The sequence below is a fragment of the Tauraco erythrolophus genome, chromosome 21 (genome assembly GCF_009769465.1).
Source record: "Tauraco erythrolophus isolate bTauEry1 chromosome 21, bTauEry1.pri, whole genome shotgun sequence".
NCBI classification, from domain to species: domain Eukaryota; kingdom Metazoa; phylum Chordata; class Aves; order Musophagiformes; family Musophagidae; genus Tauraco; species Tauraco erythrolophus.
Window position 1 is genome coordinate 11,032,859 of NC_141485.1, and position 27,138 is coordinate 11,059,996.

Consider the following 27,138-nt stretch of genomic DNA (forward strand, 5'->3'; position numbering starts at 1 on the left):
TCCATTTTAATCCATCCCCCAAATCAACTGCAAGTTCTTGAGACCTCCTCTCATCCAAGGTAAGATGGTAAAAAGATGATCATTCCTCAGTTCAAGTAGTTTCACTAACTTCCACTTCGGCTTTGCCATCCCAAGAGGAGAACAGCTGCTCCCCTACTCTCAAAAAGGGATCTTTGGGGCTTGGCAAGCAAACATCCATCACCATCCACCAGAACAGTCCTAAGAAAACAGAACTAACCAGCCATCTCCAGAAGTCACCTTCCAACTCTGCTCTCAGGCACTGCATCCAAGATAAAGACCTGCAAGATAAAAGTCCCTCAAATGTTCTGACCAGCAGAAAGATTCCTACACCTCTGTCTGGGAGGATGGGAAGACACGAGCTCCACTGAGAAGAGCACATACAAGTCACATCCAAGCTGTAGAGCAAGCAGGGAAAAAAAAAAAAGAAGATACAATGGGACTCTTGAACAGGCTGTCTCACAGAAGACCCAGTTTCCCACAAACACATGCCCTGCACTGCCTCAGCTGCCCTGCAAGGGCCAAAGGAACAGTTTCCTTGTCAGGACCCTGGGCCTTCCCCTCACTCACCTACTCTCCCACAGAGAACCTTTGGGTCCCTCCACTGCCTTCTGTAGCACTGCCACGTATCTCCAGCTCCCCTTGCATCTTCTACCTAGTTTGGCTGGCCTGAGACAGCAAACGTGTGCCTAGTCCAGCATCCCGTCCTCACCAACCAGCAGTAATCAGCTGGCCAAACAGGATGGGTCATAACTCAGACGTCACATCATTCAGTGAGGGGGGAAAAAGAGCCTCAGTCTCCTTTCTTTATTCACAGGAAAATGCAAGAATTCTGCAGGAACTTCATGTCTTTAAGAACCATACATCAGTGTCAACTTTGGCTGAGAAGTCTCTAGCGGAAGAAGGCAGCCAGTCTGCACAACTCTCTGAGTACCCAGAACAAATACATAGAGTAAGACACAGAACTACAAGTTGCTATAGACAAGATGTTTTGCTATAGACAAGATGTTTTTTTTGTTTGTGTTTTATTGAGCCTCTTTCAGTCACACCAGGCACATTTCTTTCTCCCCATTTCCATTTGTACGAACTGGCCCCAGGCTTGTGGGGAGTGTCATGTTATAAAGGACGGACAGCAAATTTTACCCTTGTCTGAGTATATCTTGTATTTTGTTTCAGCTTAATAGACTTGATTTCAAAAGACTGATACTCTCCAGAGCCTTTCCAAAAACCTAAAAAAAAAAAAAAAAAGGAGGCACTTCTAATATAAATGCATTTATGATTATTTTCCTCTTATGCATGGGGTAATTCCACCAGCTCCAGTAACTACATGAGGGAAGAATGAGGCCCACAAAACCAAGCTGTCACCATCTACTCTGCTCCTGATAAGCTGCTACATCTGCACCACCAAATTAGTATTGCAGTCAGCTCAGCACCAGCTCCTGGCAGCTTCCATGCTGTGGGACTTCAGCGTCTTCTGCTTCCTGGACTCTTCCCCTTCAACTGTGTATTCACTGTTTATTTACACAGACGTTTTCTAAGGAACTGCAAGAAAGTTTAGCAGGCTTAACTTTGCCTGGTTTCAGTCACTGAATTTATTCTGCTTAGTAAGAATAATTTTCTATTTTGCAAACTAATTTTTAATCTTCCCATGGCCAATATTTGAATTCTGTGGTACATTTCAGAGGCTGCACCAGTGTTACTAATGCCTGCCCCAGCTGTGAGCTGCTGGTGCCACCTGGAGTTTAACAGCTACCCATAAAGCATGCAGGATCCTAAAGATGCATGCAAACATTTCAGCACACGGCCTGCAGAAGTATACATCCAGTAGCATCGATTTCTGTGCAACGTCTTTGCACAGCGGATCTCATTTCCAAAGTCCAAACACTCAAAAGTCTCAGCACAGTGACCCACGCCAAGCCAGTCAGCAAAGCTCAGAGCTGCAGACACTCAAAGTCTCCAAGAATGGATAGCAAAAGCCACTGAGTACTTCTAAAAACCTAAACTCACACAAGGCTGGCAAGCACTTGAAAAAAGCCTGGTCTTCAATGTTTTGTCTGAAGTCAGCCTCTTGATTGCCCGTACACACTGAAAAACACAGATCAAAGTATATCTCTATATCTACCATGAAGTCCAGGCATGAAAACGAGCGGTTACCAAAGCAGCCATGCTATTTCAGGTACAAGCTGTCTCCTAATACCACTTGCCTTTGGATACAAGTAAAACAGAGGTATCCTGGACACGCTGGTGCTAAATTGTAAGGCTCACTTAACCAGTACAGACAGAACAATCCAACTGGACCGCAGCAAAACTGTATCTGTGGTAGCAGAGACACAACAGAATAATTTAAACAGTGTCAGTGGGGTCAGTCTTTGGGTATCATTAATCCATTCCCATTGTGTTGCCTACCATGAAAAGAACAGCTGTATTTAGTAGTGCTAGAGCAGAAAAGAATAAAGCAAAGACCATGTTAGAAACACACAATAGAAACCCAGGTCCTTGGAATCTCCTAAGCAAGCGATCAGCTCTTCAGGGCTTTGAGTTTGTTTTTTCTGTGTTTTAATCCTGCACGTTTCAAGATGTGATAAATGAGTTGGTCCCAAACAAGACTCCAATCTAAGTTTACAATTTATTAGGTGAATGAGAAGCAAGCAAATGGTGCTGGGTGCGCCGGGGAGTCTCCTCTCCACCAAAACGCACACCAGAGGTGGTTACATATCTGATATTTATACTTTAACACCTATACATTTGCATAACTTTTCCCTGAAAAGGTGATCCTTTCCAAGAAATCATTTCCATAGTTCCCACCCTGGTTTCTGCCCCAAACTCCTCCTTGGCATGCCTTCTGGTGGTCGCAGGCGGGGGTGTTCAGGATGAAGTCAATAGTCTTCCTCGGCATGTCCTTTTCACCTCTTCACTAAAATTCCTGATTTGGCTGAGCTTGCAGGGCCAGACCGGTTCCAGCCTGGCCTGTCCTTGAGTGGACATCTGGTTGTCTCTCACTTGCTATTGTTTGAAGATAAACGTTTGTTCTTGTTAGTCCTTACCTTTCTTACATAAGCTATTTTTTTGTCTCCCTTCCTCCCTACAGATGCATGAGTTACAACCTTGCTGGCATTTGTCTTATCTTTCTCACCAGCCTCCTCCTTGGGTAGTTAGTATTTCACAGCAGGGATTAGTATTTCACAACTTCTAACATTTCACAGCAATAATTCATACAACAGTTAATGTAGCAGTTAGTATTAAACAATAACTAATATAGTCTTATGTGATTTTTATGTCTATTCCTATATTCCCTCCCATCAGTCCCCCTTCTTTATTAAATCAAGTAAATTCTTTTACTTGCTTAAGTTTCCCGATTGATAGAACACTTTGTGCATTGAAGATACCCTCTTAAACATGTGCCAAACCCATATGTACAGCATTGTTAGTAACAATATTAAAGCAGCTGTAGCTATTAACAGTATTATCACAGGATGTTTTAAATGACTGAAAAATCCTGAAGCGGAAGGTGACCATCTAAAGAGTGCTTCCCAGCATTTATGCTCTCCATCCTTTTCTACTCTTTTCACAATTTCCTTTTATCTCGTTTTGCATCATGATGAACTGTCACCAGAGCTCTCTGCTCTGCAGTGACAGAGCATTCTGGTGGTCAGCAGCTTCACGAGGTATTTCGCAGGTTCACGTTTTTGCATTTCACAGAGATCTTAAACTAAAATAATCACTTATCTTGAATAAGCACACCCTGCTCCTCGCCACCTGTTTGTACATCAATTGTCCCATATTGACACGAATCAAATGAACACATTTCACACAAGAGAAGCACAAAGACCACCTGAAGCACTGCTAAATACAACTGTAACACGATGAGGATGATGAAACCGGCTGTCACTGCACAACATCATGTTCGACCTCCAAATATTTCAGTAAGTCAGCTGCAGAAAAACCATGATTCCCCCAACTGCCAGCCTTTGCTTTCCTATTCAGCGTGACAGTTTGTTTGGCTTTCAGTCCAACCATCGCCATCAATAAACCATTTGGCAAACCAAAGAGCAGTTAAGACCAGTGATGGTTAACAACCCGAACAAGCACTGGTCTTTGTGCTATTGCTGTACTAATTTTACAGCAACAGGGAAATTTATAAGATAGTCAACGTTTTGCACCCATAAAATAAGCACAGCTGATACAGAGGACACTGAAGATACTCCCACAGATTCACAGGTTTTTGGTTTTTTTTTTTTTTTTTTTTTTTTTTTTTTTTTTTTTACAGTCACCTTTCCTATTAAAACAGCAGCTTGAGAATCCCTCTAAAGCTGAAGAATTTAACTGCACCTCCTGAAAAAAAAGAAGCTGTGGAAAGGAAAACTTCACCATGTACAAAATCCCTCCTGGTACCTAGGCCAAGCAAAAAAAAAAAAAAAAAAAAAAAAAAGAAAAAAAACCCAGAACACCACACACTTTCAGCCCAGCAAGGATTACTTCAAGAACCTACAAGCAACTGCAGAAAGCAGATGAGAACACGTGAGGCTGTATCTACTAATCACCACAGGAAATGTTAATACAAAAAGCTTGCCTAAAATACCTATTTTCAGCTTATTTCATGACTTCTACCTAAACAGGTGACATTACTAAAGCATTAACACAGCAAAACAGTACCACTGCAAATAGAACACACAGCCAGACACTTCAACTGCCAGCCTCTCTCTCTCTCTCCAGCTGTATTTGTTATTTGGAGGCACTAAATACTTTGTGCTGTATTTTATGCAAGACTGAACGCTGCTGGGAAGGGAATCAGCGTTTCCTCACAACACAAGATTAGCTGTGACTTTAAAAAGCAACTACTGCGAAGCATCTTTTATAAAGGCATTTGCAACCAGGCAGCTACAAGAGCCAACACCTACACAACCCAAGAGGTGAGGCTATATTTGGCTGAAATTCAACACCAGTGCTAAAATAAAATCATTGTTTAAGCAGTATTCAGTTTACCTACAGGAAGGTAAATTTGTCCGAAGATGAATCAAAATAAAGAGTGAGCATTGCAATAGACTGGAGAGATGCTGTTCAAAGGCAAACTCCTGTTATGCAACTACAATTTCAAAGAACAGCTTTCACCTCACTCAATCACACTGGTTTTTCCTTCTCTTGGGCTAATTATGCCCTTAGGGATAATCTCAAAAAGACACCCAAAGCAACCAGTTGTTGCTAAATAAATTAGATTATCTTTTGACTACATTGCACTTGTTATTTTGGGGGCAACAGTGCTGAGGGAAGGAGGGAGTTGTTTGATTTTTATAGCCACATAAGCCTATCTTGATGTGTTATTTGCAGGAAAAAAAAAGCGTTGAAAAGAGAAAGGCAGCTTTTCTTCACTGTTGAGTGACCATTAAAGAATTAGGTGAGAAGCAGAGGAAAGGAGGGGAGGGTTGTGCCAGCGAGACAACTGTAAGGATACAGACACAATAGTTTTAACACTTCAAAACTGCAGATTTAAGTAGATCCCACTAGTTGATGCAATGCTGATGGTACCCCAAACGTGGAAGGGAGGGAGAAATACACACCTACTTATCTGGATAACGAATTCCTGTTCCTGGAACATCACAAGAAAATTTAAAGTTCTCCAGGGAGTTTGCCTTTGTGTCAAAAAAAATTATGGTAGGAAGGTGACCTTCCCTGCAGCACTGTTTTCATTTTCCAAACAACCACTTCTTATATACCATCAGAAAAGCAGTTGCATTCACTCCCCAAACCCAAACCAGCACAGACTGGGTCTGAAAGGCAGCCAGTGTGAAACACTCCTGCGACCACAGCACAGCAGAGCCCTGCACCACAAAAGAGCCGGAGCAGGGAGCTGAGAGCCACCCACTGCTCCCCTCGCAGAAGTCACTACCACAGGCCATCTCCGCAGCCCATCAAGGGTTCCTGTGTCCCAAAGCAAGAACAGAGATGTCTGGGGGACTTGGTGCACCCTTCCATGGAGTCAGAGGCCCCTCTAACCTTTCCAAAACAGGGGACTCGCAGCAGACAAGCGTGCTTACCTCCCCACTGCCCGTTTCTAGACACTCATGTCTCCAGCAGCCCGCTCTCCCAGACCTGCCAAATCCACCTGTCCCCTAAATTTCCTTGCAGGCAGATAGAACAATTAGACTTCTGGATCAAACATAGACAGTAGTAACTAAATAAACGAATAAATAAAAATAAAAGGCTGCAAACAGTGCTCCAGCTGCTCTGCAGCACACTGCGCTGTAACAGCCACCACATTACAGAATCCAAGCTGAAGAGATGTATTGAACCAGCTTCCTACAAACCCTCCACTGGTCCCAGCCAGCAGCAGCACCACTATGGACATGAAGAGGAGGCAAAGTCACCACCGCTCCCATGCTTTGCTTTACTCCTTCAGACTACAAATTTACAGAATGGCTCTTTATTTTATAGTTGTGCTAAGGTTAATGAAAAACACAACGACCAAACATGTCAGATACTTGATGGGCAGAACATAACACCAGTCACCTACAAAAGCTCGGGCTGAAGAAGAGCTGAGATCCTGGGGAGCAAAGGTGTTGGGATCCCACAGCTGCTGGACTCACCGAACCTCAGAGCCCAGCTCTGTAGAGGTGCTTCCACTGCAATAACCAGAAGGGCCTTCTCGGAAGCATCAGGAGAGATACTACTGATTAAGCAAGCAAGAAAACTGAGCACACTCTCATCCTAAGAGATAAAAGAAATTAGAATAAACTCCCTTTAGTCTCCAACTGAGCAGCACAGGGGAGCTCACAACACCCTTCTCCTGGCTCTGCTACTTGCAACTGCAGCTCCTGAACTGCAGGGCTGTCAGTCTGGCTCTTCTCATGCTTGCCCTTTGTTTTTAAAAAAGACATTAAGTTCATTAAAACTGTTCTCTACAGCTCATAGGAGAACTACTGTGGATCATCTCGTGGATTGCGAAAGTTGGCTTGAACTCCTTACTTTTCTGGAAATAGTTTCAGTAACAAAATAAGAGTTTGAAACTGAAATAAAAGCAGGGGACTAAGATGCAAGACAGAGATTCAAAGCTGATCTTCAAATATTCCTTGAGAAACCTACACACTGGGAGCTAGAGGCACATGGGACTATTTTATCTCTCAACCTGCCTTAGCAGAGACATTAAACCCTGTGAACTCTGGTACACTCTCCACACCTTATAGCATCATGCCGAGATGCATTACCTAGTTTAGCTTCTTCTCCTGCAACAATCAGCTACAAACAGCCCGTCTAGTCTCTGTCATGCCTCTGGTCAGAGCCTACCATGGCTGAGGGTTCAGAGCAGCATCTTTAACAAAAAGAACATCACCTTTCACCTGCTCTGTTAGAAGTCTTAGTGGTAGACTTCAAAGCCTGGTCCACCGTTTGGTCTTTGCACAGCCTCACCTTGTTTTGTAAGTGCTTCTCTCAAAGCTGGCGTAATCATCTCTCTCTTTTCACTTTCCTCCTTCCTCCCAGCCTTCTCTCGAGTCAAGCTCATTCCACCATCTCCTTCCTTGAGCTCACGTTCTCTCTGTTTCAAGACAGTGAATTACAACCATTTAGAGTCAAGTATCACATTTTAAACACTGTGGCACAGTTCAGCCATGGATCTCCTAAACTGAAACCTGACACAAGTGCTCATACACAAATTCTTGCATTTGTGTAATCCTGCATTTTAGCCCTCTTCCCAGCAGACACTGACCCTTTAGTAATTTAGGACAGTAAAATTAAAAAGAAAAAAAAAAAACAAAACCACAAACACACTAAGTTTGTTTGACTAACACAGCAATAAAATTCTCTAGGACATTTTAAGAAACAAGGTGTTTGAAACTCATCTGAGAGCAAGAGGGACTCCAGGATTTAAACCCAAGCGTTTCATGATGGCACAATAACCTCCTATCTCTGCAGAACACAAATTGGATGGAACAAACCATTTTTGTGCCTGACACACAATTGCCTGGAGTGACAAGCAGCTGCTGTCCCAATTATTTGGGACAGGTTAGGGAAGAAAGCCACATCACTACAACGAGTTAGACTGCCCAGGAGCTTACAGAGTAGAAGATGCGCTCTCCACAAATCATCTAAAAAGGCAGCCAAGCCCCCACCAAAATTTGATGACCACCAAAGGCCCTGCAAGAATAGGCTGCTCCCCCCTGCTGCACAGCCAGCTCCAGACACACGAGCTGCACCATCCCACCTAAGTTTAACTTCCAGCAAATGCTGCTTTGTAAGCCAAGGTTGAGCCCTTGGAGCTTATTTAAAACCAAACGCAGGAATATCACGTATTAGCATAAAGTTACAAGCAGGAGAAACATAAGAAATTATGAATCCCTCGCTGTATAAGTGTCACTTAGGAGACTTTATGGGTATTTATTGCTTCATGTCTGCACAAAGAAGCACGAAAGCGTAAATAATTACTTTGATATTTCATGCAACTTGTAATCTGTCGGTTCTTTACAGCTTTTTTGAAATATTAGAGGAGTTACGGATAAACAACAAACAAAAGCCAGAGGACATTTTGTTTTCACAAAATTGAGGCTGTTCCACATCCAAGCCTCGTTTGTGCCAAAGACATCGAGAAGTTCACACAAACGCTTCCAGTTTGAGTCTACCCACCAACTGTTCACATCACTAAGGAAACCAGTACTCCTGACTTGCCAAACTGTTCTTCACAAACACAGAAAGTAACCTAGCCATTCCTAGATGGAGGGATAGGCGTCTTCCGTACCGGAGCAAAATTTCAGAAAATAAAGGTGCCTCAGAGAAAAAATAAAAAATAAAACAACACAAAACCAAAAACACCCACACCCTCCACAAACCAAATTAAAAAAACAACACACACTACGCACAGAGTCAGAGGTTCAAGGACAAAAAACAAAGTTCCTAATAAGCACTGAAGAAGGGAAGAGGAAAGTAAAACATTTAGGGACAGAGGTTATTACCTTCCCTACTCATTTTGAATAAAGCTTTGCTCACAGTTTCAGTGAGGTTGTGCAGGAAGGTATTTTCTCATGACCTGTAACACAACGTGGTCCCTGCTAAAGGAAAAAGCCATTTCCATCTTCTACCTCCTTTCCCTCAGTTTGCTGAGTTTTTAGGCAAAATTTCATTGGTTTCTATAACGCATCAAAGCTTCCCTGAAAGACTGGCTCTATTAAGTACTTGTCATTTGTTGGGTTTAAAAGATCATTTCTCGAGACTTGATCTTCATTTATCAGCAAGATGCTTCAGCAGTAAAATATTACTATTACTGGAAAATCTAATGCATAAGAAAGGAAGGAAGGAGACAGCAGTCAAAAGATAAGGAGTTTAAGTCTTAAATAAAGAGCTTCTGCTCCCACAAGCTACCACTTAACCCAGAACCAGCCCCAGCTGGCCACTTAGAAAGGAAAGGCACTATCTTAGCATAGATTTGTCAGCTACTCTAAGCTAAACGCTACGCAGGATTTACCTGGCCTACAGTCTCATGCCAAGTTAATCCTCCCAGAAAAACTAAATATACATTATGGAGCACATCCTAATATTAAAAATGCAGCAATTGACTTGAGTACAAATGAGACATCCCATCCAAGACAGACTTCAGATACAGAAAGAGTCTTTCTGAATTTAAAAGGTTTGCATTTCTGCCTGCCTACTGTGCCTGTTGCTGCAGTATCTGAGGAAAATACCTAAACACAAGAACAAATAAAATTGCCTTACTGGCAGGGCAGAAACATTTATTTCTATAACCATTGTTTCCCTTCACAGAGATGATAATATTTTCTTCCCTTCTCTCATCCTGATGTGAAAGCCTATAAACAAAACAATCATTTGTTTTTCTCTGAACTGCAAAAACTGACTCGTTCGGTTTGGCAAGTGATCGGTTTCAGATATTTCTTGTGCAAAATGACATTCACAGCCCTGGGACTTTTACTTATATGCTTAATAAACATTTCATATCTATTATTTAGACTTTGAGTGGAGAAAACAAAGTTAACTTTGCACAAAGCAATCTTCTCAAGTTCTGGTGATTTAGCAGAAAGCCCTATAGTAAATGTAAGGCAAATTACTGTCTTTCCATAACAAAACAAGGAAGCAGTGGCAAGAGCCAGCTTTTCATGCCCTTGAAATACTTCACTGCTGAAAAACTGAAGAGTCATCCTCTGGTTGCATTCACAAACAAGAGAACCCACAGATGAGAAGACCCAGGAATACACTCCCAGTGCCTTGGTACCAGGGGGCTCAGCGCAGCTCTTGCTGCATCCCACAGGGGTCGGTTTTTTGCTACTGCCATTGAACCAGGCCTGAATAAAAGCAATTGAATCACACATGTAAGGAGGTAATTGAACCTCTACAGGTGAAGGTAAAAAAAACACCCTTCCCTTTTATTACCATACAGGCAGGGGCAGCACACACTTTATGGGCAGGCACAGAAAGCCCATTTTTCATGGGTCAAGAGCAGAGGGTATCCAAGAGAACCTCCACATTCCCTGGTGAGGCAGAGGTGCTGCTGCCCCTTTGACAAATCACAGTCCAAGTGTTGGAAAGGATTTCCTTCAAATATGCCTATCCACAGCCACATCCAAACATAATCAACAGGACACGCTACTGCCATTATTGCCACTTCTCCTCCTCCTTGAAGTGCTCTCTTCAGGACATCAAGGTGCCCTGTGTTTTCTGTTTTATTACAACAAACGCTTTCCAAACTAAGATTGCAAAGGTAAGAAAATTAGAAGAGAAACTAATGCAAAAAAGTATTCCCTGAATCACCTTAATTTAGCATTTTTAGCCTCATGGCTCTATTTATTGACGCACAACAGCTGGAAAAACAGGCTCTCCAAGAAGTTTTTAACTCCTGGAAGGAAAATACACCCAGAATATTCCAATTTTGACTGAACTTCTCTCCTCTCAACCTCCCAGTGGTCAAACAAGAGGGAACCCCTGGCCTTGTCATGATTTACAGCCTCATCCATCAGAAGGCTTCAGGATCTTTTAACAAACGATAAGGATAAACATTAAGAAAACAGTAATACATCAGGGGCTGAAGCCAGGACTAACAGAACCAGTGCTAAGGGAAAACATCGGGAACACTATCAGGAAAAGACTGCCTGGCAGCAAGAAGTATCAGTAAAACTTTCCCAGGGTAGCGATTAAACAAAGTATTAAAGTTCATGAATTACATGAACGAAGAGTTAAAGTTCACACCGATTCGAGCTCTGAAAGCAATACTCCAGTGGCAAGAGGACAGCTAGAAAAGCTGACAACTTTTCCCCTAGTTCAGGCTCAGCTGTCAGTGGCACCGTACGCAAGAACCATGTGGGTTTTTTGTGGGGGTTTTTTTTTAAAGCTGATTACACATCAGGCTGTCCACAGGAACGGCACTCATTTCCTTACAAAGCAACCTTCCTGCAAAACTAAAACACATGGAAAAAGAACAGGAGAGGGAGCAGGCTTCCACAAAGATACTCTTGAAGACAACAGAAGAGGAGCAGAAGACTGCTAGGGCACTGTGGGGACCTCTCCGCTCCAGGTACAAAGCTCTGGCCGTCACAACCCAACCCTAACAACTGCAATTTGTTCAGTCCATGGATAAACACCCTGCTAATGTTACAGCAACATGGGATACTCTAACTGCTGCCTGTCACCAACAAAAATGGCTTTGAACATTTGCAAGCGAGCACAAAGATGAATACTGAAACTCAGATTGAGTGACCCGTGAACCAGCAAACAGCTCAACAGCAAGAAAGTCTTATTAAGAGTAGCTACTAGATCTACACAACCACAGGCTACACACCCGCTCTGCACATCGCTGCCCAGGTAAGCACAAAAGTCTGAACTGAAGCAAAAAGCAGAAAAGGGTTGAAAGTATCACAGGTGAGAGATGGGGAACTTGGCAATCCACTACCTTGCCATGACTGAAATAAGAGGTGCCTTAATCCAAAGCAAAAATTGTGGCATGTGTTTTCAAGAAGCGTCCCTAAAACAGGGAAACCCCTGAGAAGTTCTGACCAACACCACCAACAAAAAAATCCAAAGAACCCCACACACCACACACTCAGAAGCAAGACATTTTGAATCCTGCAACAGAAACCTTTGTGAATTTTCAATAGCAAGCTGAAAGGGAGTCTCCATCCACACCTACCTACGATGCTGTAGAATAACAGAAGGTCCCTTGTGTTACCCTGAGACAGCAGGTACCAGCTGCCATCCAAAGCAAACATGTTATTCAAACAGACCTGCCACTCAGCCTCCGCAGAGGGAATCCTGCATTTTCTTTTGTTTGAAAAGTCAATGTTGAGATTTTTGGACATACACAACAGCATTTTAAAGCCCAAACTCATGCAGACAAGTAATGACAGAAGACTTATGCTGCCATCCAACTGAACCAGTCTGAAAGGGCACTGCACATCATCTGTGAAATGCACCAGGATAAATGATCCCACCAACGTCCATCATCTTTTAAGTTCAGCATCAGCCAGAATCCTCAAGGACAAAAAAATTCCCAGATCATAACTCTAAAAATATATCTGCATGGCTACAGGGGGATTTAAGACTGTTTCACTGAGCTATAACATCACCTCTCTGCTGTAGGGAAGGTTTTTACAAGGTGGTGTTAAACCACAACACCATTTCACATACTGCTGCATGATTCTGTCAACATTTGTTTGATTTAGGAAACTTCCCTGGACACATCATAAAGAAGATTCTTCTGTTTCCTTTGAAAATCGATCAAAACTAAAAACGTGTCTGTCTCCACCCAAAAGCAACTAGCTTATATTTGGAAATTGAGTCACATATTCACGTTTTATTCCTTTCTTCTCTGCTACAATAATCACAACTAAAACCCAGGTAATGTGGTTTAACGAGTGTCCTGAAATGCCCAGCTTAAAACCAGTAAGATTTTCCACTCCAGTCTATTCTGCTTTCTCACACACAGAGCATGCAGCACCATCCTTTCACATCTTCCCATATTTTGCAGATTTTTTTTTAAATGACTCCATAAAAGACTTTTCCACTCCATCATTTCTTTCTTTCCCTTAGAATTTCAAACTAAAAGGGCATTTCATTTCAACACCAATGTTCCAAGTAGTCAAAACACCATGCACTCATCTAAAAAAAGAAAGGGTGATGAATTTTGATTCTGCTACCACTTGCTATGTTTGAAGAAGGCTTCCAGTCAATCGGAGCTAATACCAGCTAGAGGTGTATTTCCTGGTTGGCAACATCTGTTGTGGAAAAACTAGCCCTTGTGAGCACTGAGCTGGCTGCACTGCAGACTGCTGTTGTGTACTGGAAACCCTGAATGCCTTCCAAAGGCAGGCAGGCATCTAGCGCACGCTGGTGCACTGGAACAAGTCACACATCAGCAAGCCACAGCCAGTTCTTGTGTCTGCCTTAGAGATGTTGTTTTCACTGGTCTTCAGAATTTTTAGATGCTTTACAACGATAAAAGTGTCAATACAGGTTAATTTTAAGACATGAAACAGCAGGAAAAGTTTCAAGCAGAAGAGCTTGACCCTTTTCCAAGGGCCATGAGAATCCCAAGCACAACTCCCCACTTGGGTTAGTCTTCCCAGGAAGACCATTTTGCCAAAGACTACATGCAAGTTCACAATCAGCAGAAGTCAGTGCTAACCGAAGAGCAGCACAGGAAAGTCTCTATTTGCACTTTCTCCACCTGCCTCCTCCTGAGTGGGAGCTCCACACAAGTCTTCCAAGCAATCAAACTAATGGTTTTGGTCTGTAGCCCATTCAATGATATGCATCAGCCAGCTTTTCAGAACTACTAGATGAGAGGCCACGAGATTATCGTAAGAATACATTACGAAAGTCGAAAGGAAATGGCCTGGTTTCTGCCATAGTCAATCTTCATTGACTGTAAGATAATGTAAATTAGTCAGTTGGGAAAACGGACCAAGACACATATCCAAGAGCCCTGCAGAGCATCCCCCAGGACCCAAAGCTCCATTTCCCAAAACTACAGGCCAAAGAATCTTCAGAAACAACTTGGTGCTTCATCCTCTCAAGGAGGACACAGCACAGTTCCATGCACACAACCACACGAGCTGCTTTTCCAGCAAAGCCTTGTGCTTCACACTCGAGTCCCTTCTGCGTGCTTCTTTACAGCAGATGCCATAACAGCACTCCTCTTTCTAGAAGGACCACCCCATTGTTGTTTTGGTAGTGCTTGTTACAGGGACCCAGCTCAAACAAGCAGGGTCAGAACGAACCCCTACATGGAATCTCTTGCTAGCACAGCTACAGACCCAGACTGCCTTGTCACGAGCCACCAGTGCAGAATCTCTGGTCATGCCAGTGGCAAAAAGGAACATGATTACCTCGTGCAAAAGCGTAACTGCACTATTACAAGAAAAAAATCCATAGCATGCTTTGGCACACATCTATGCAATACAAGAACAGTTTAATCCCCTGTTACAGTGCCCAGCTCCTTCTGTAGAGCTGAGATAATGCTACCTCCATTCTCTTATGTCATGCTCTTCTGTTGAGAAAGCTTTTAGGAAAGGCTCCATCTCATCTGCATGCCCACACCACCCCACAAAACGTAATCCCCATCTCGTGTCAAGCCTCTGCAACTGACAGCAAAGGAGGGACATCAAACATCGGCTCTGACAACGAGGAAAGGCAGATGCTTTGCCTGATTTGGCAGCCCAAGTATCAGCAAAGGAAGCAAAATTGTGGCTCATCTTATAACAGGGAGGAAAGAGCAGCTCCCACTGCCCACAACCGGTGCTGCCCTTCACACCGAGGGGCAGGACACTGAGCAAGAGGAGGATGTATACTTTTGCAGCCAAGAGCCACTTACAAACTATACTGGTCACTGGGCAGTCACAGCAAATAAGGAAAAGGTTTGACTGGAGACCACGTGTGGACAGTCTACTGGCAGCTGCACCCCTGAATGACTGATCTGCAGGGTTTGTCCAACAGAACACAGGCACGTTTACTGTACCTCATAACACCTTATTCAAGCAACATATTTATTTGGCAACAGCTGCTGGGCTCCCACAGGACATCCTTGTGCTATTCTCTCCTTAGACAGGGCAACAACATCAATGGGATACTTCCTCCATGCTTCTCCCAGTGATTACCATCAGCAGATAATTACTCTGTGCATTGATTTGTGGACTTCTCTTCAATCAAGTTATTTAGCTGGCAAGAACCTTAAAAAATGCACAAGAAAAAGAAAAACCTGAGAAACGCAAACAAAATTCGTTAGAAACGGCAAGCAGATGGGCTGGACTGCTGCAGGCTAAACCCCAATCGTCTCCAGCAACAGATGTGTTCAAGAAGAGACTGCAAAACCAGAGAAGCCCAGTACTCAGGGAGACATCAGATTTGACTTCCAGAACTTTTTATATTTATCAGCTCTGCTTCACTACCTGTTTACTAACTTACAGCAGACTAAAGAACAGCAAGGAATAGGGGATCTACCACCCAGGGCTAAAATAAGAATTTTCATTCCATGAGCTCAAAGCCCTCTACAAAGGCTCATCAAGGAAGCCATTATCATACCACATGTCAAAGACAGAACATCCAGCCAGAGGTTACCTCTTATTTTTTATTTTTTTTTTTCCACTGGGCACTCTCAAGTCTTACACAGAAAAGGCAAGCCTCAAGATCTTTTGTAATGTTTATTAATTGCAATTTTTTTCAATAGCCAAGGTTTAGAGAAGAGAGATTTGAACACAGGAAAAGGGAAGGTGAAATATTCCTGTGACAAATCCAGATTGTAATGCTGGACGTAGTCCCCAGGCAGTTAAATGATATTTCTTAAAGCTTATTTTACAATGTAGGATCACACTGAATTTTGAGCCAGAGTAGCAGAGGTCAAAAATCTAGCTCTTGGTCCATGGTTCTGTTCTCCCACGAGGGAAACAGCGGGAGACAGATGAAGCGACTGAAAAATGAGGGTGAAGGAGTTATTTTGCTGACTAATAACTAGTGCTGGTATTGAGCTTTACCACGTGTGTCTGTCTTCTTGCCGAAACCCCGAACCTACCTAAACTAGAATCTTTCACCCATTAAAAGTTAAAGTTTTTGAAGAGCTCTAAATGTGCACAGCATTTTTAGCTGTTTCTACATCTGATAGTTGAGTACCCCAGCCTTATTCAACTCTGCTAAAATACAGTTAACAATTCCTGCACACTCCAAAATTTCTGCAGTAACAGTCTGTAAGCCTTATTCCTTAAATTTCTAAGACTCAAAACTCACTGTCCCATTTCAAATAAAACTCCAGCCAATTTCATTAAAAGTTTATTCACCCAGTGTCAGTGAGGTTTGGTCTTCCATAGCAGTCACCTGCTCAAAAGGCTCTTGGGAAACACTGAGTAGTGTGATGTACCATCCCAGTGGTGGCAAAATGGCTAACGTAGGATGACTTTCCGGGGAAGAGTGCCAAAGGGGATCAAGAAATCTCCCCAGCGGCAAAAGAACATATAAGTAAACAGAAACTTCTTGAACATGCTCTCTGGGACATATTTCTCCTCCTGTAACCTCAGTCTTGATCTCTCACACATACTCTTCCTCTATATACATTGCAAATGTGACTATCAGCATCGTTAAACTCTTTGTTTTAGAAAACACAAACATTAATCTCAAAATTGTGTCAACAAAATATGTTTATTTGATTACTTCCCAACCCATCCAAAAAAATTAGGATGTTATTATTGCTATTACTCATGCCTGCAGTTTATAAATATGAAGGTTAATAAAGTCATTCCCATTCCTGGGAACAAGTCTAGATTGATCTTTCCTTCTAGTTTATCACAATCTCCCAGCTGTGGGAGATAATCTACATTAAGAAATGGTGTCCCCATGATTAATAGCAGTCTGGCAGGCCACAAACATACCCACCATTAGATTTCACATTTTATCTGATAAATACATTTCAGGGGAGTAACTTTGGAGGACAGGGAAAGTGCGCCACAATTGTGCAACTTAAAAGTTCACTTAGTTATTAAATCTGCTAAGAACCACCACTGCCTTCTGCTGCTGCAGAAAAGCACTTTGGAGAACAAGTCCAGGCTTTCAGCCTAAAAACAAGTTGGAAGGGTAGTAAAAGCAGAAAAAACCCAGACCTTAACCCACCTAGCTGTGCATCACCCAGCCTGGCACCACAGCCTTGGATCATCAGGCACCAGAAAGAAGCTGCTTCAGAGCTGACAGCGATGAATCGACCTCCCCAGCCCTCCTTCAGGCCATGGTCGTGTTACACACCACTGGACTTCCATGCCTAGCAATTCCCTTCGTGAAAGCATGGGCATTATCTGTACTGACACAGGTTTGATTCTAGTTCAGAACCCTAATAACCATCACCTGGAACTATTGTTCATGGCAGCAAGTTCCAAAAATTGAATTACTCAAAAAAAATAACAAAAAAGGCTGGATTTTAGCAGCTGTGATGTAGTCATCACCACATAGCATGAGATTTGGTAAACAAAGTGTGGAATTTACCTTTGTATCAGTCATTTTATATATTTGAATAATTTCCTGTTACCACCGAACCTTGTGCCAATTTTTGTGCTCAGATTCAGCGCACAGAAGGCACCATCACCTTGAACTGTGTACCTTTACCCTCAGAAACTCTTTAAAAATCTCTCTTTTCCAAGGGAGAGTATGTAACAGCTACAACTATACCAGGAAGAGAGGTTCTGTCATTCACCTTGAACTCCTGAATCCATCTGTCTGATCTATATGACTGCACGAACCCAGTACCTGTCTCAAGCTCTTTGACAATACTTTGTAAAAATGCAACGAAGCTGTAGTATACGGGGAAAAAAGCAGTAAAACAAACTCAGTCTTGATTTCCATCAAGTCAAGTAACAGGAGATGGATGCAAACTTCAATTGAGATCACATGCAGAGATTGGAGTCAGTGTTCATCAGGTATATTTGCATCCACAGCCTCACTCTGCCATCCCAAAAAGGGGCAGGACAACAAGAAATTATGACTATCTGCGACTGCACATCTGTCTGAACTCCTAGTGATTCTCACAAGAGGCAATACATGCCTGAAAAAAAGATCAAAGCTGGACCTTAAAACGTTTCAAATTCACTATATGTCCTGGTTTTAGCTGGGAGAGAGTCAGCTCTTCTTTTTAGCAGCCAGAAGAGCTCCGTGTTTTGGTTTTACTCCGAGGCTTGCTCTGAGAAGAACGCTGATAGCAAGTTGATGTTTGAGACTCCAAGGACTTTTCCGTGTGCCGGAGTGCAGAAGCACGGTGGGATAAGGGGGGGGCATAGCCGGGACAAGGGAGCCACCATTCCCCTTGTGATTTGTGGTGGAACTTAAGATTGAGGCCAAACTGGCCAGTCAGTATTCCATATCACGCAGCGTCATGCCCAGTATAACAGTGAGGGGCAGCCGGACAGAAGGGCTTTGGCGCTTTGGCTCTTTCACCGCTTTTGCTCTATTGCAATTTTTTTTTTTTTCTCTCTCTCTCCCAGCACTCCCACTCTCAGAGTTTTCTTTCTCTCTCTCTCTCTCTCTCTCTCTCTCTCTCTCTCTCTCTCTCTCTCTCTCTTTCAGGGCCTCGTGTTCGTCCGGGATTGCAGCTTCGGGACGAGACGGGCTTCGCATACGAGGGGGTGGTGAGCACCTACACTGTGTATTAAATCATCTGTATTAAACTGTTCTTATCTCAACCCACGGGTTTCCCGTTTATCCTTTAATTCTCTCCCTCATTCCCGGGGCTGGGGGAGGGTGAGTGACCGGCTGTGTGGGGTTCAGTTGCTGGAGCAGCCTGACCCACAACACTATACTGCACAAGGCAGAACCTGCTGTTCTATCTCCCATACGCAGAGGAGTTAATCACAACACTGAGATCCACAAAACCCACACCAGAAACTGTCAGGCACCTTTCAAACCCAAGTAATTGCGTGAGAAGAACTGCCTGTGATATAACCCTGAAATACACAAGTTTTAAGAAAACTTGCTAGCTTGTACACGGATAGCTCAATACAAAAACCCAAAACACTTGTCTGTTGGTAGGGATTACTGCAAGACAACAGATTACATCAGTGTAAAAAAAAGCATTAAACTGATTTTCAGCATTCTGCTAGAGAAAAAAAATACTAAAGGAACAACATCTGAAAAAGGAAACTGATCATTGCACAACCTCATAGCCACTAAAGTGAGGATGTGACTTAAACCGAGATGCACTGGATTTAAACAACTATCTTCCTGCCTGGGAGCAAGAGAGCCTGATCATGATATATTACTTTGATAAATGCAGATCATCCTGCTCTTTCACATCAAGTCTTCAACATTTATTTTTGTTAGAGCAAATAACTGCACCTACGGGATCATTTCCCAATTCAAGTGTTTGCAGGAACCTGTTGCAAGGCAATGCACACATTCCCCAGGAGACTCACCATCAAGACAAAAATCATTCTTTCTCCCAGCTAATGACAGAGATAGCCATGGATTCAGGCTCCCTCATGAAATATTTACACAGCTATATCTGGGAACAACACCCCCATGCAAGACAGCTGAGGATTTACATCAAAGTCACTGCTGAGGACCCTTTCTCCATCACCTGCTCTGGTTACAGAGGCACAAAACTAGAAACGTAGATTGCGGCTAGGCAGGTCAGTCATGCAGAACAGGAATGAAGGAGCCAGTAATGAGAACTACATCTCTTAAGGTTTCAAAATTAATCCAAAAACCTGGGACATGACTACAGCAGCACAGTTCAGTGGCATCAACAACAAAGAAAGGCTGATCCACAGTTTTAGAGCCTCCTGTCTCATCGGCTTATATCCAGAAGGGCCAGGACGCTGCCATGCACAGTAAGGGTGTACTTCTAGTCCTCACCACTGTCCCACACCAACGCTTGTGCTCTCAGGATTTAACTGTTTGCAGAGGCAAGAGGGCAGCACTCATCTGTCACAGCAGAACAACTGTTCCCATTCTCCTCTGAGGAAAAGGCAGCAGATCAGAAACTGCAGGTTACAGCTTCAGATGAGCATCTGTGCTCAGACAGAAGCTGTCCCTCAGGTCAGAGCGGCTACTTAGGTCAGAGCCACCAGAACCTGATCTACACAGAGATACTTGCACTTCTGTAGTGACTTGTACCTACAACAGAGAGGCCTCTGCCCACCCAAGCAGAGCAACAAGAAAGCTGAGGAGAAAGTAAATTGTTTGAATCACACATCAGCCAAAGTCTTGGACAGCAATGAATTTTTACTGCCCAAGTACAGAACCATACCACACTCATTTCAGCCGTGCTCATTACCAGAACAATGAGCATGAGAGGCTGAGAGCAGGAAGTATTTTATTGCTGTGCTCACTTTTTATTCACAAACTGGACTGTGATATGTGGTTTTCCTGGTTTACACTACTCTGATCATGGCGTTGCCATATTTTGTCAGCCAGTGAAAACTCAATGCCTAATTTCTCATAAAACTGCTGGAGGACAGCAACTCCCTTTCCTGGTCTAAATCATCTCCCAGGGCAGGCTGCTTCAGAGAACACAGTTCCCTTTTTGTCACTGACCTCTAGTGGTGAAGAGAGAAAGAGGACGAAGAGGACCACAGCACCGTTAGGCAGGGAGAAAGATGCTCCTTTCTCCCTGGGACAAAGGACAGCCACACGGTTCCTCCATCCTTCTCTCTCAAGCTGCAGCACGTTGATACAAGCTCGGGGCCAGGTGCCCTCCCAGCAGTCTGCCTCCCCCCGCAAGTCAATGGGGCCACTCTCCCAGTGCCAAGAGTTGCTGTTACAAGCAGCAGGGAGCATTTTGCCTCCTTCCCCTCCCCTAAGGTGAGGAGCAGAGATCTCCATGCTCCCCTTGCAACCCCCTTCCCCCTAAGCTCACAGCTTCCTGCTCTCCAAGGCCTGGCTTGCTGTGGCCCAGTGGCGTCACCTCAGCTCCGACTGCCGAGGACACTGTAAAGTTTCAGGAAAGAGTTGTGGGAAGCCCCCACTGTAGAGAGACACAAGATAAGGAAGGTGTAGTTACAGAGGCAGGTTTGTTGAGAGGGGGATGGACAGCAGCTCAAGAGCTCACGAGGAAAGACACTACCATGGAAAGATCACTAAGTGGAAAAAACAGAGTCAGCAGATGGCAACACAGTACAGCACAGGTCCATCCCAGGGCCAACTCTTCCCCTTCCAACTGCCCAGCCAGCAAAAAGCATGGGAAGCAGTCTAATGCTTAGCCTAGTTAGCCAACTCTTTGTCGTGTGCTAGCCAAATAAATTAGATACACTCTGTTTGCAGGCTGAACACACAAAAAGAAACACGAGCAGAACCACACAGCAACAAAGACAGTAACACCCTGAAACGAAGCAGGGATTTCCGTTGTCTTTGACAGGCTCAGCAGGTCAGATCAAGCTCCCTGGCTTGCGCTGCAAGCACAGCATCTCGTCTTAGGGCAGCAGCAAGACAGAAGGTCTTGCAGCAGTATGTCATCACTCCACCTGCAGCTTTGCTCCCTGTCACGACATACCAGCACAACACATGCCTGTGTTTCAGTCGATGTACCCACGGGCAGGCACAGCACCAGGATTTGTGTTTAGACACTGGACTGGGAATCAGTGGCAGAAATGTACGTTCAGATCTGAATGTTTGCGTGGAAATAACTTCTCAGACTGAAAATAACAGGTTACCATCGCAGTATTTACTCAGTGAACAAGTCAGTCAGTCGGTTAACTATATCCAACACAGCTCCAAGCATATTCTTTTTTGGGACAGGTTCTCCAATAGCTCATATTTTACTCTCCCTCTAACTAGATCCTACCAATTCAAATCCAGCAGGCAATATTTTAATCAACTCAACTGATCAGTGACAAAGACCTGACAGTCCTACACCCACTGTAACAGCAGTACCTTTGCTTTCTTCATGTGGTCCACGATAGCACCAAGATCTTCAACATCGATGACAGAATTTGTGCCTCCAGCTTCCTCAGCATCAGCCTCCTCCTCGCTGCTGGTTTCAAACAACTCCTCTGCCTGTGTAAGAGATCAGAGAAAAAATTCAGAGTGTATCTGAATGTTAAACATAAGACCTTCAGCTATGCTAACCAGTGAAATCAGCTCTCACAATCAGTAAAGACTAACTGAAAAACAAGGAACACCAATCACCTGTATAACCATACAATGGCATAGGCTGGAAGGGACCTTAGAGATCATCAAATCCAACCTCCCTGTCATGGGCAGGGACACCTCTCAACTAGACCAGGCTACCCAAGGCTCCGTCCAACCTGGCCTTGAACACCTCCAGGGAGGGGGCATCCACCACTTCTCTGGGCAATTTATTCCAAAGTCTCACCACCCTCGTACTGAAGCATTTCTTCCTAAAAATCTAATCTAAATCTGTTCTCCTTCAACTTAAACCCATTTCCCCTTGTCCTATCAGTGGACACTCTTGTAAAAAGTCCCTCCCCAGCCTTCCTGTAAGTTGCCTTCAGGTATTGGAAGGCAGCTATTAGGTCCCCCCGAAGTCTTCTCTTTTCAAGGCTGAACAATCCCAGCTCCCGCAACCTGTCCTCGTAGCAGAGGTGCTCCAGCCCCTGGGTCATCTTTGTGGCCCTGCTCTGAACACGCTCCAAGAAATCTATGTCTCTCTTATGGTGGGGACACCAGAACTGGATGCAGTATTCGAGGTGGGGTCTCACAAGAGCAGAGTAGAGGGGGAGAATCACCTCTCTTGACCTGCTGACCACGCTTCTCTTGAGACATCCCAGGATGCAGTTGGCCTTCTGGGCTGCATGAGCACACTGCCGGCTCATGTTGAGCTTCTCATCTATAAACACCCCCAAATCCTCTTCAGGGCAACTCTCAACCCACTCTGTGCCCTGTTTGTATTTTGTCTAGGATTGGCCCGAGCCAGGTGATGGACCTTGCATTTTGACTTGCTGAAGCTCATGCAGTTCGCACTGGCCCATTTCTCAAGCCTATCAAGGTCCCTCTGGATGGCATCTCTTCCCTCAAGTGAGTCCACAGCATCACACAACTTGGTGTCATCGGCAAACTTACTGAGGGTGCACTCAATGCCGTCATCCATGTCGCTGACAAAGATGTTGAACAGCACTGGACCCAGAACAGACCCCTGAGGGACACCACTTGACACTGGTCCCCATGTAGACATCACACCATTGACCACAACTCTTTGAGCACGACCATCCAGCCAGTTCTTTATCCACCAAGTGGTCCATCTGTCAAAACCATGTCTCTCCATTTTAGAGACAAGGATGTCATGTGGGACAGTGTCAAACGCCTTGCGCAAGTCCAGGAAAACGACGTCCGTTGCTTTACCCACGTCAACCAGTGCTGTAGCTTTGTCGTAGAAGGCCACTAAATTAGTCAGGCACTTCTTGCCCCTAGTGAAGCCATGTTGGCTGTCACCAACCACTTGGTTATTTTTTATGTGCCTTAGTACAGATACCAGAAGAATCTGTTCCATGATTTTACCTGGCACAGAGGTAAGGCTGACTGGTCTGTAGCTTCCCTGGTTGTCCTTGGTCCCTTTTTTAAAGATAGGGGTTATGTTCGCCCTTTTCCAATCTGTAGGAACCTCACCAGACTGCCAGGACCTCTCAAATATGATGGCTAGTGGCCTAGCAACTTCAGCTGCCAGTTCCTTCAGGACCCGTGGATGTATCTCATCAGGTCCCATGGACTTGTGCACCTTCAGGTTCTCTAGGTGTTCCTGGACCTGATCTACTCCTACCCTGGGTGGTTCTTCACTCTCCCAGACCCAGTCAACATCCTCTGTGATTTGGGTGGTGTGATTCGAGTGGTTGCCAGTGAAGACTGAGGCAAAAAAGTCGGTGAAAATTTCAGCCTTCTCCATGTCCTCAGCAACCAGGACACCCGTATCCTTCCGGATGGGCCCCACATTCTCTCTCACATACCTATAAAATCCTCTTCTGTTATTTCTAATATCGCTGGCTGGATTTGACTGTCAGGGCCTTAGCTTTTCTAAGCTGGTCTCCGAGTACACGAGCAGCTTCCTTGTACTCATCCCAGGTTACCAGTCCCTGCTTCCATGCTTTGTGTATTCCCCTTTTGTATTTGACTTTAGCCAGGAGTTCTTTGTTTATCCATATAGGTCTCCTGGTGTTTTTGCTGATTTCTTCCTTTTAGGAATGCAATGTCTTTGAACTTGGAGATGATCCTTGAAAGTCAACCAGCAATCTTGGGCATAACGTATGAGACGCGTTTAAACTTGGGGCTTCTATCAGTGTGTATTTTTAAGAGTTCAGCAGCACACAGACCACCTGAAACTCAGTCCAGATATCCCGTCTCCCTCATGTGCCTATCTGATCTCAGGAGAAGCACCACAGAGGAGTCCAACTCCCACTGCGTACTATGATGAGCTGGAAGCCTAAACCCTTTAACCCCCCCAGGTGGCCCTGCCTGAATGAGCAGGGAGTGAGATCCACCTTCCAAGTCAAATTCTTCACAGAGCAGAAAAGTTGTCTCCCTTTCTGATACAGCCAAGGTACAGCACAGCAGTATTGGTGTAACAGCAAGATTATTCTTTTTGTTCCTGCAGCAGCCAACACACGTTAACTCTCAGCCAGAACCACCCCTGTTTTCTTACAAAATTCAACATGGCCATAGCAAACATTTCCAACCCACAATAAATCCAGAAGATTGAAGTGCCATAGCAGCTCCGAGTCTTGCACTGTAGAGCCAAGACAGAGGATTTCTTTTCAAAACCTGCATTCAATAGACACTCCAGAAGACACACAAATGATGACAGGCAGACACATTCAGAGGAAATACTTGTTCAGATAACACACCTCCAAGCTGCCTTCGGAAAAAACATTGGGATGCAGGCAAAGCATCTAAGCTTCGATAAGTTGAAGTGAAAGCAGGTTAACTGCTCATAGGGCACTAAATGCTTCACCAGCCACAAGACAAAGCAAAGACTCTGATGAGAGCCCAGACTGGCTCTCTGGAGCATCTGTCACAACATGTACCTCCCCCGACTCACAGGGAAGACTCCCTCATCACACAGATACCATCTAGCCTAGGTCCACCACTAATTCTACAGTCATTCTTCGTGGCAGACTTATTCTACTTGTTATCCACCATGAGACCTCATCCCTCTTCCCCCTCCGCTCCAGAACAAAGAAGCATCAAGCTCCCACAGCACGCCTCTGGGCTGTAGGATGAAGGAGAGAAGTCAAATAGTGCTCCAAGGGGCCCTAAACCAGAAATAAGGCCCCATGGATTTTTGGCCCTACCTCAGTATTCTCATATTCTGACGCCCCACATTCATGATCCGAGCTCTCCTTGCTCTGTTTCCCTGGAGATTTGCACTTCCCTTTCTTGCACTTCCCACTGCAGGGCTTCTTTTCCCCTCTGCAGAGCACCTGGAGCCGACTGAGGAACTTGGCTTTCCAGGCTTCAAAGTCAGCCTCAATGCTGCCATGCTTGCTCTGGGCCACGTTGCAGTCACCCTCGGCACGAGTCATAACACGGCTGGCACTGAGCATCCACAGCCACCTGTCAATATTTCTTCCAACCTAGAACAAGATGAAAGTTAGAGAGAAATCAAAGGAAGTCCAAGTTAAACAAAGCAGGCAATTAAGAAAGCAAGGACCAAGCCTGGAAATGGAGCCAGTGAGCTGCACAGGACTGCAAGGCAAAGACTTCTGGACTCCTCCTCACCTGCTGACTCAGAGCATGGCCACAAGTCAGTCTGAACACCACCACACGCTCTCAGGCTCCCATCTGAAACCACCTCTGCTATCACACCAATGGGATAAGAGATGAGCTCTGGGAACAAGTTTCTTTGTGCCATGGTTGTTGGTCAAAACATCCACATGTTTAACGTTTCACACAGCCCCAGCTACACAAACGTAACAACACGGTGACAAGCCATGTCATTTTTCTAACTGAGATTAAACTAGTTACCAGGATAAGATCTTGTCATATTTTACATCAGGAAATAAAGCTGAAGTCACAAAATACAGCAATGCATATCAGTTAGAGAAAAGTGCTCTAAACTAAAAGGCAGCAAGCAAGAGGGCTTACAGTACTGCACTCATGCACTGACAGCAAGCTTCCAAATCTGGGAAATTCACTCAGTTTGGATTTACCAAGTGTATTGCCAGACCTCCCAGATTAATGCACCTTTCCCATTTAAAAGGGCAGCATAATTGCTTCAAAGCTGCACTGCCTATGCCCTAAACCCAGCCCCTAATCAAGTCCACGCAACAGCTGCAGTTCTCTCAAACCACCAGTACGGTTCAGTTTTGCAGCATTTAAGCAAGCTTCACCTTCCAGAGCAGCAGAAATCAGAGGCAGGGGCACAGGAGATACTCACTGTGTTGTAATGATCAACATAAACGGAGTTTCCCAAGCCAAACACGGCGTATCTCAGGCCTTTCAGGTACGCTTTCCCAAAGCGGAAGTCATTCGCAGCCTCTTCTAACCACCTGCAGAACCACACTGCACTCTCGGTTGGCTGTCCATCCGTGTACGTAGCTGCCAAGAACACACAAACGTTCCTGCTGGTTGTCTGTAATACAAAAAGAAGAGAATAAAACAGATTGCTGCATTTTTCAGGACACTTTACATCAGGAAGAGAGCTGTAATACATGGACAGTTACACCAAGTCCAAAGACAAGATTTTTGCTAAGTAGGTTAAGAATCCTTGGTGTGGGATGCTGCAGGTGATAATCCCAACAGTGGTGAATGGCCACCCTCCCTGCAAAGCCATCTTAAATTAGTCAAGGGAGATCAAGCCTTCTTTCTCCTACCTAAAAGGGACACAGTGATAAACCAGAACTGAACACCTACCTTCCCTACCCCAATCAAGAGCTTCTCAAACAGACTCTTGACATGATAAAGCCCCTCACGGATTCAAAAAGCAATTATCAATATTCACAGAAGAAAAATCCATCAAGGATTACTCAATATAAATACGTCTCCCAAGAAGTTTAATTCTTTGAAGGCTGCAGAAGTACCACCATCTACTTGTTCTGGTTTCACACCATTTCCCAGGTGTACATTGGCAGCAACAGAACAGGGGGACCTGGTGCAGCCACTGTCATGTAACTCACACCTGAGCTACAGAACTACCTCACACAAAAACTCTGTCAGCATCAGAATATTCCACATGATCCTTCCCTAGTAATTTTCAAGATTGATGTATTTTCTGGTGAG

At 44.3% G+C, this 27,138-nt stretch overlaps 1 protein-coding gene across 1 annotated transcript in view; it reads right to left on the reverse strand.

Annotated features, from left to right (window-relative positions):
• The window catches only part of LOC147527292 (S-adenosyl-L-methionine-dependent tRNA 4-demethylwyosine synthase TYW1-like), a 121,880-nt gene that overhangs the window by 91,497 nt on the left and 3,245 nt on the right, over window positions 1–27,138 (reverse strand). Inside the window, exons 5-8 of the mRNA XM_086624537.1 lie at window positions 26,297–26,491; window positions 25,212–25,493; window positions 21,844–21,966; window positions 7,420–7,546 (exon numbers count right to left, since the gene is read on the reverse strand). Coding sequence (XP_086480663.1) covers window positions 7,420–7,546; window positions 21,844–21,966; window positions 25,212–25,493; window positions 26,297–26,491 — 727 coding nt within the window. The remainder of the gene's footprint in view (window positions 1–7,419; window positions 7,547–21,843; window positions 21,967–25,211; window positions 25,494–26,296; window positions 26,492–27,138) is intronic.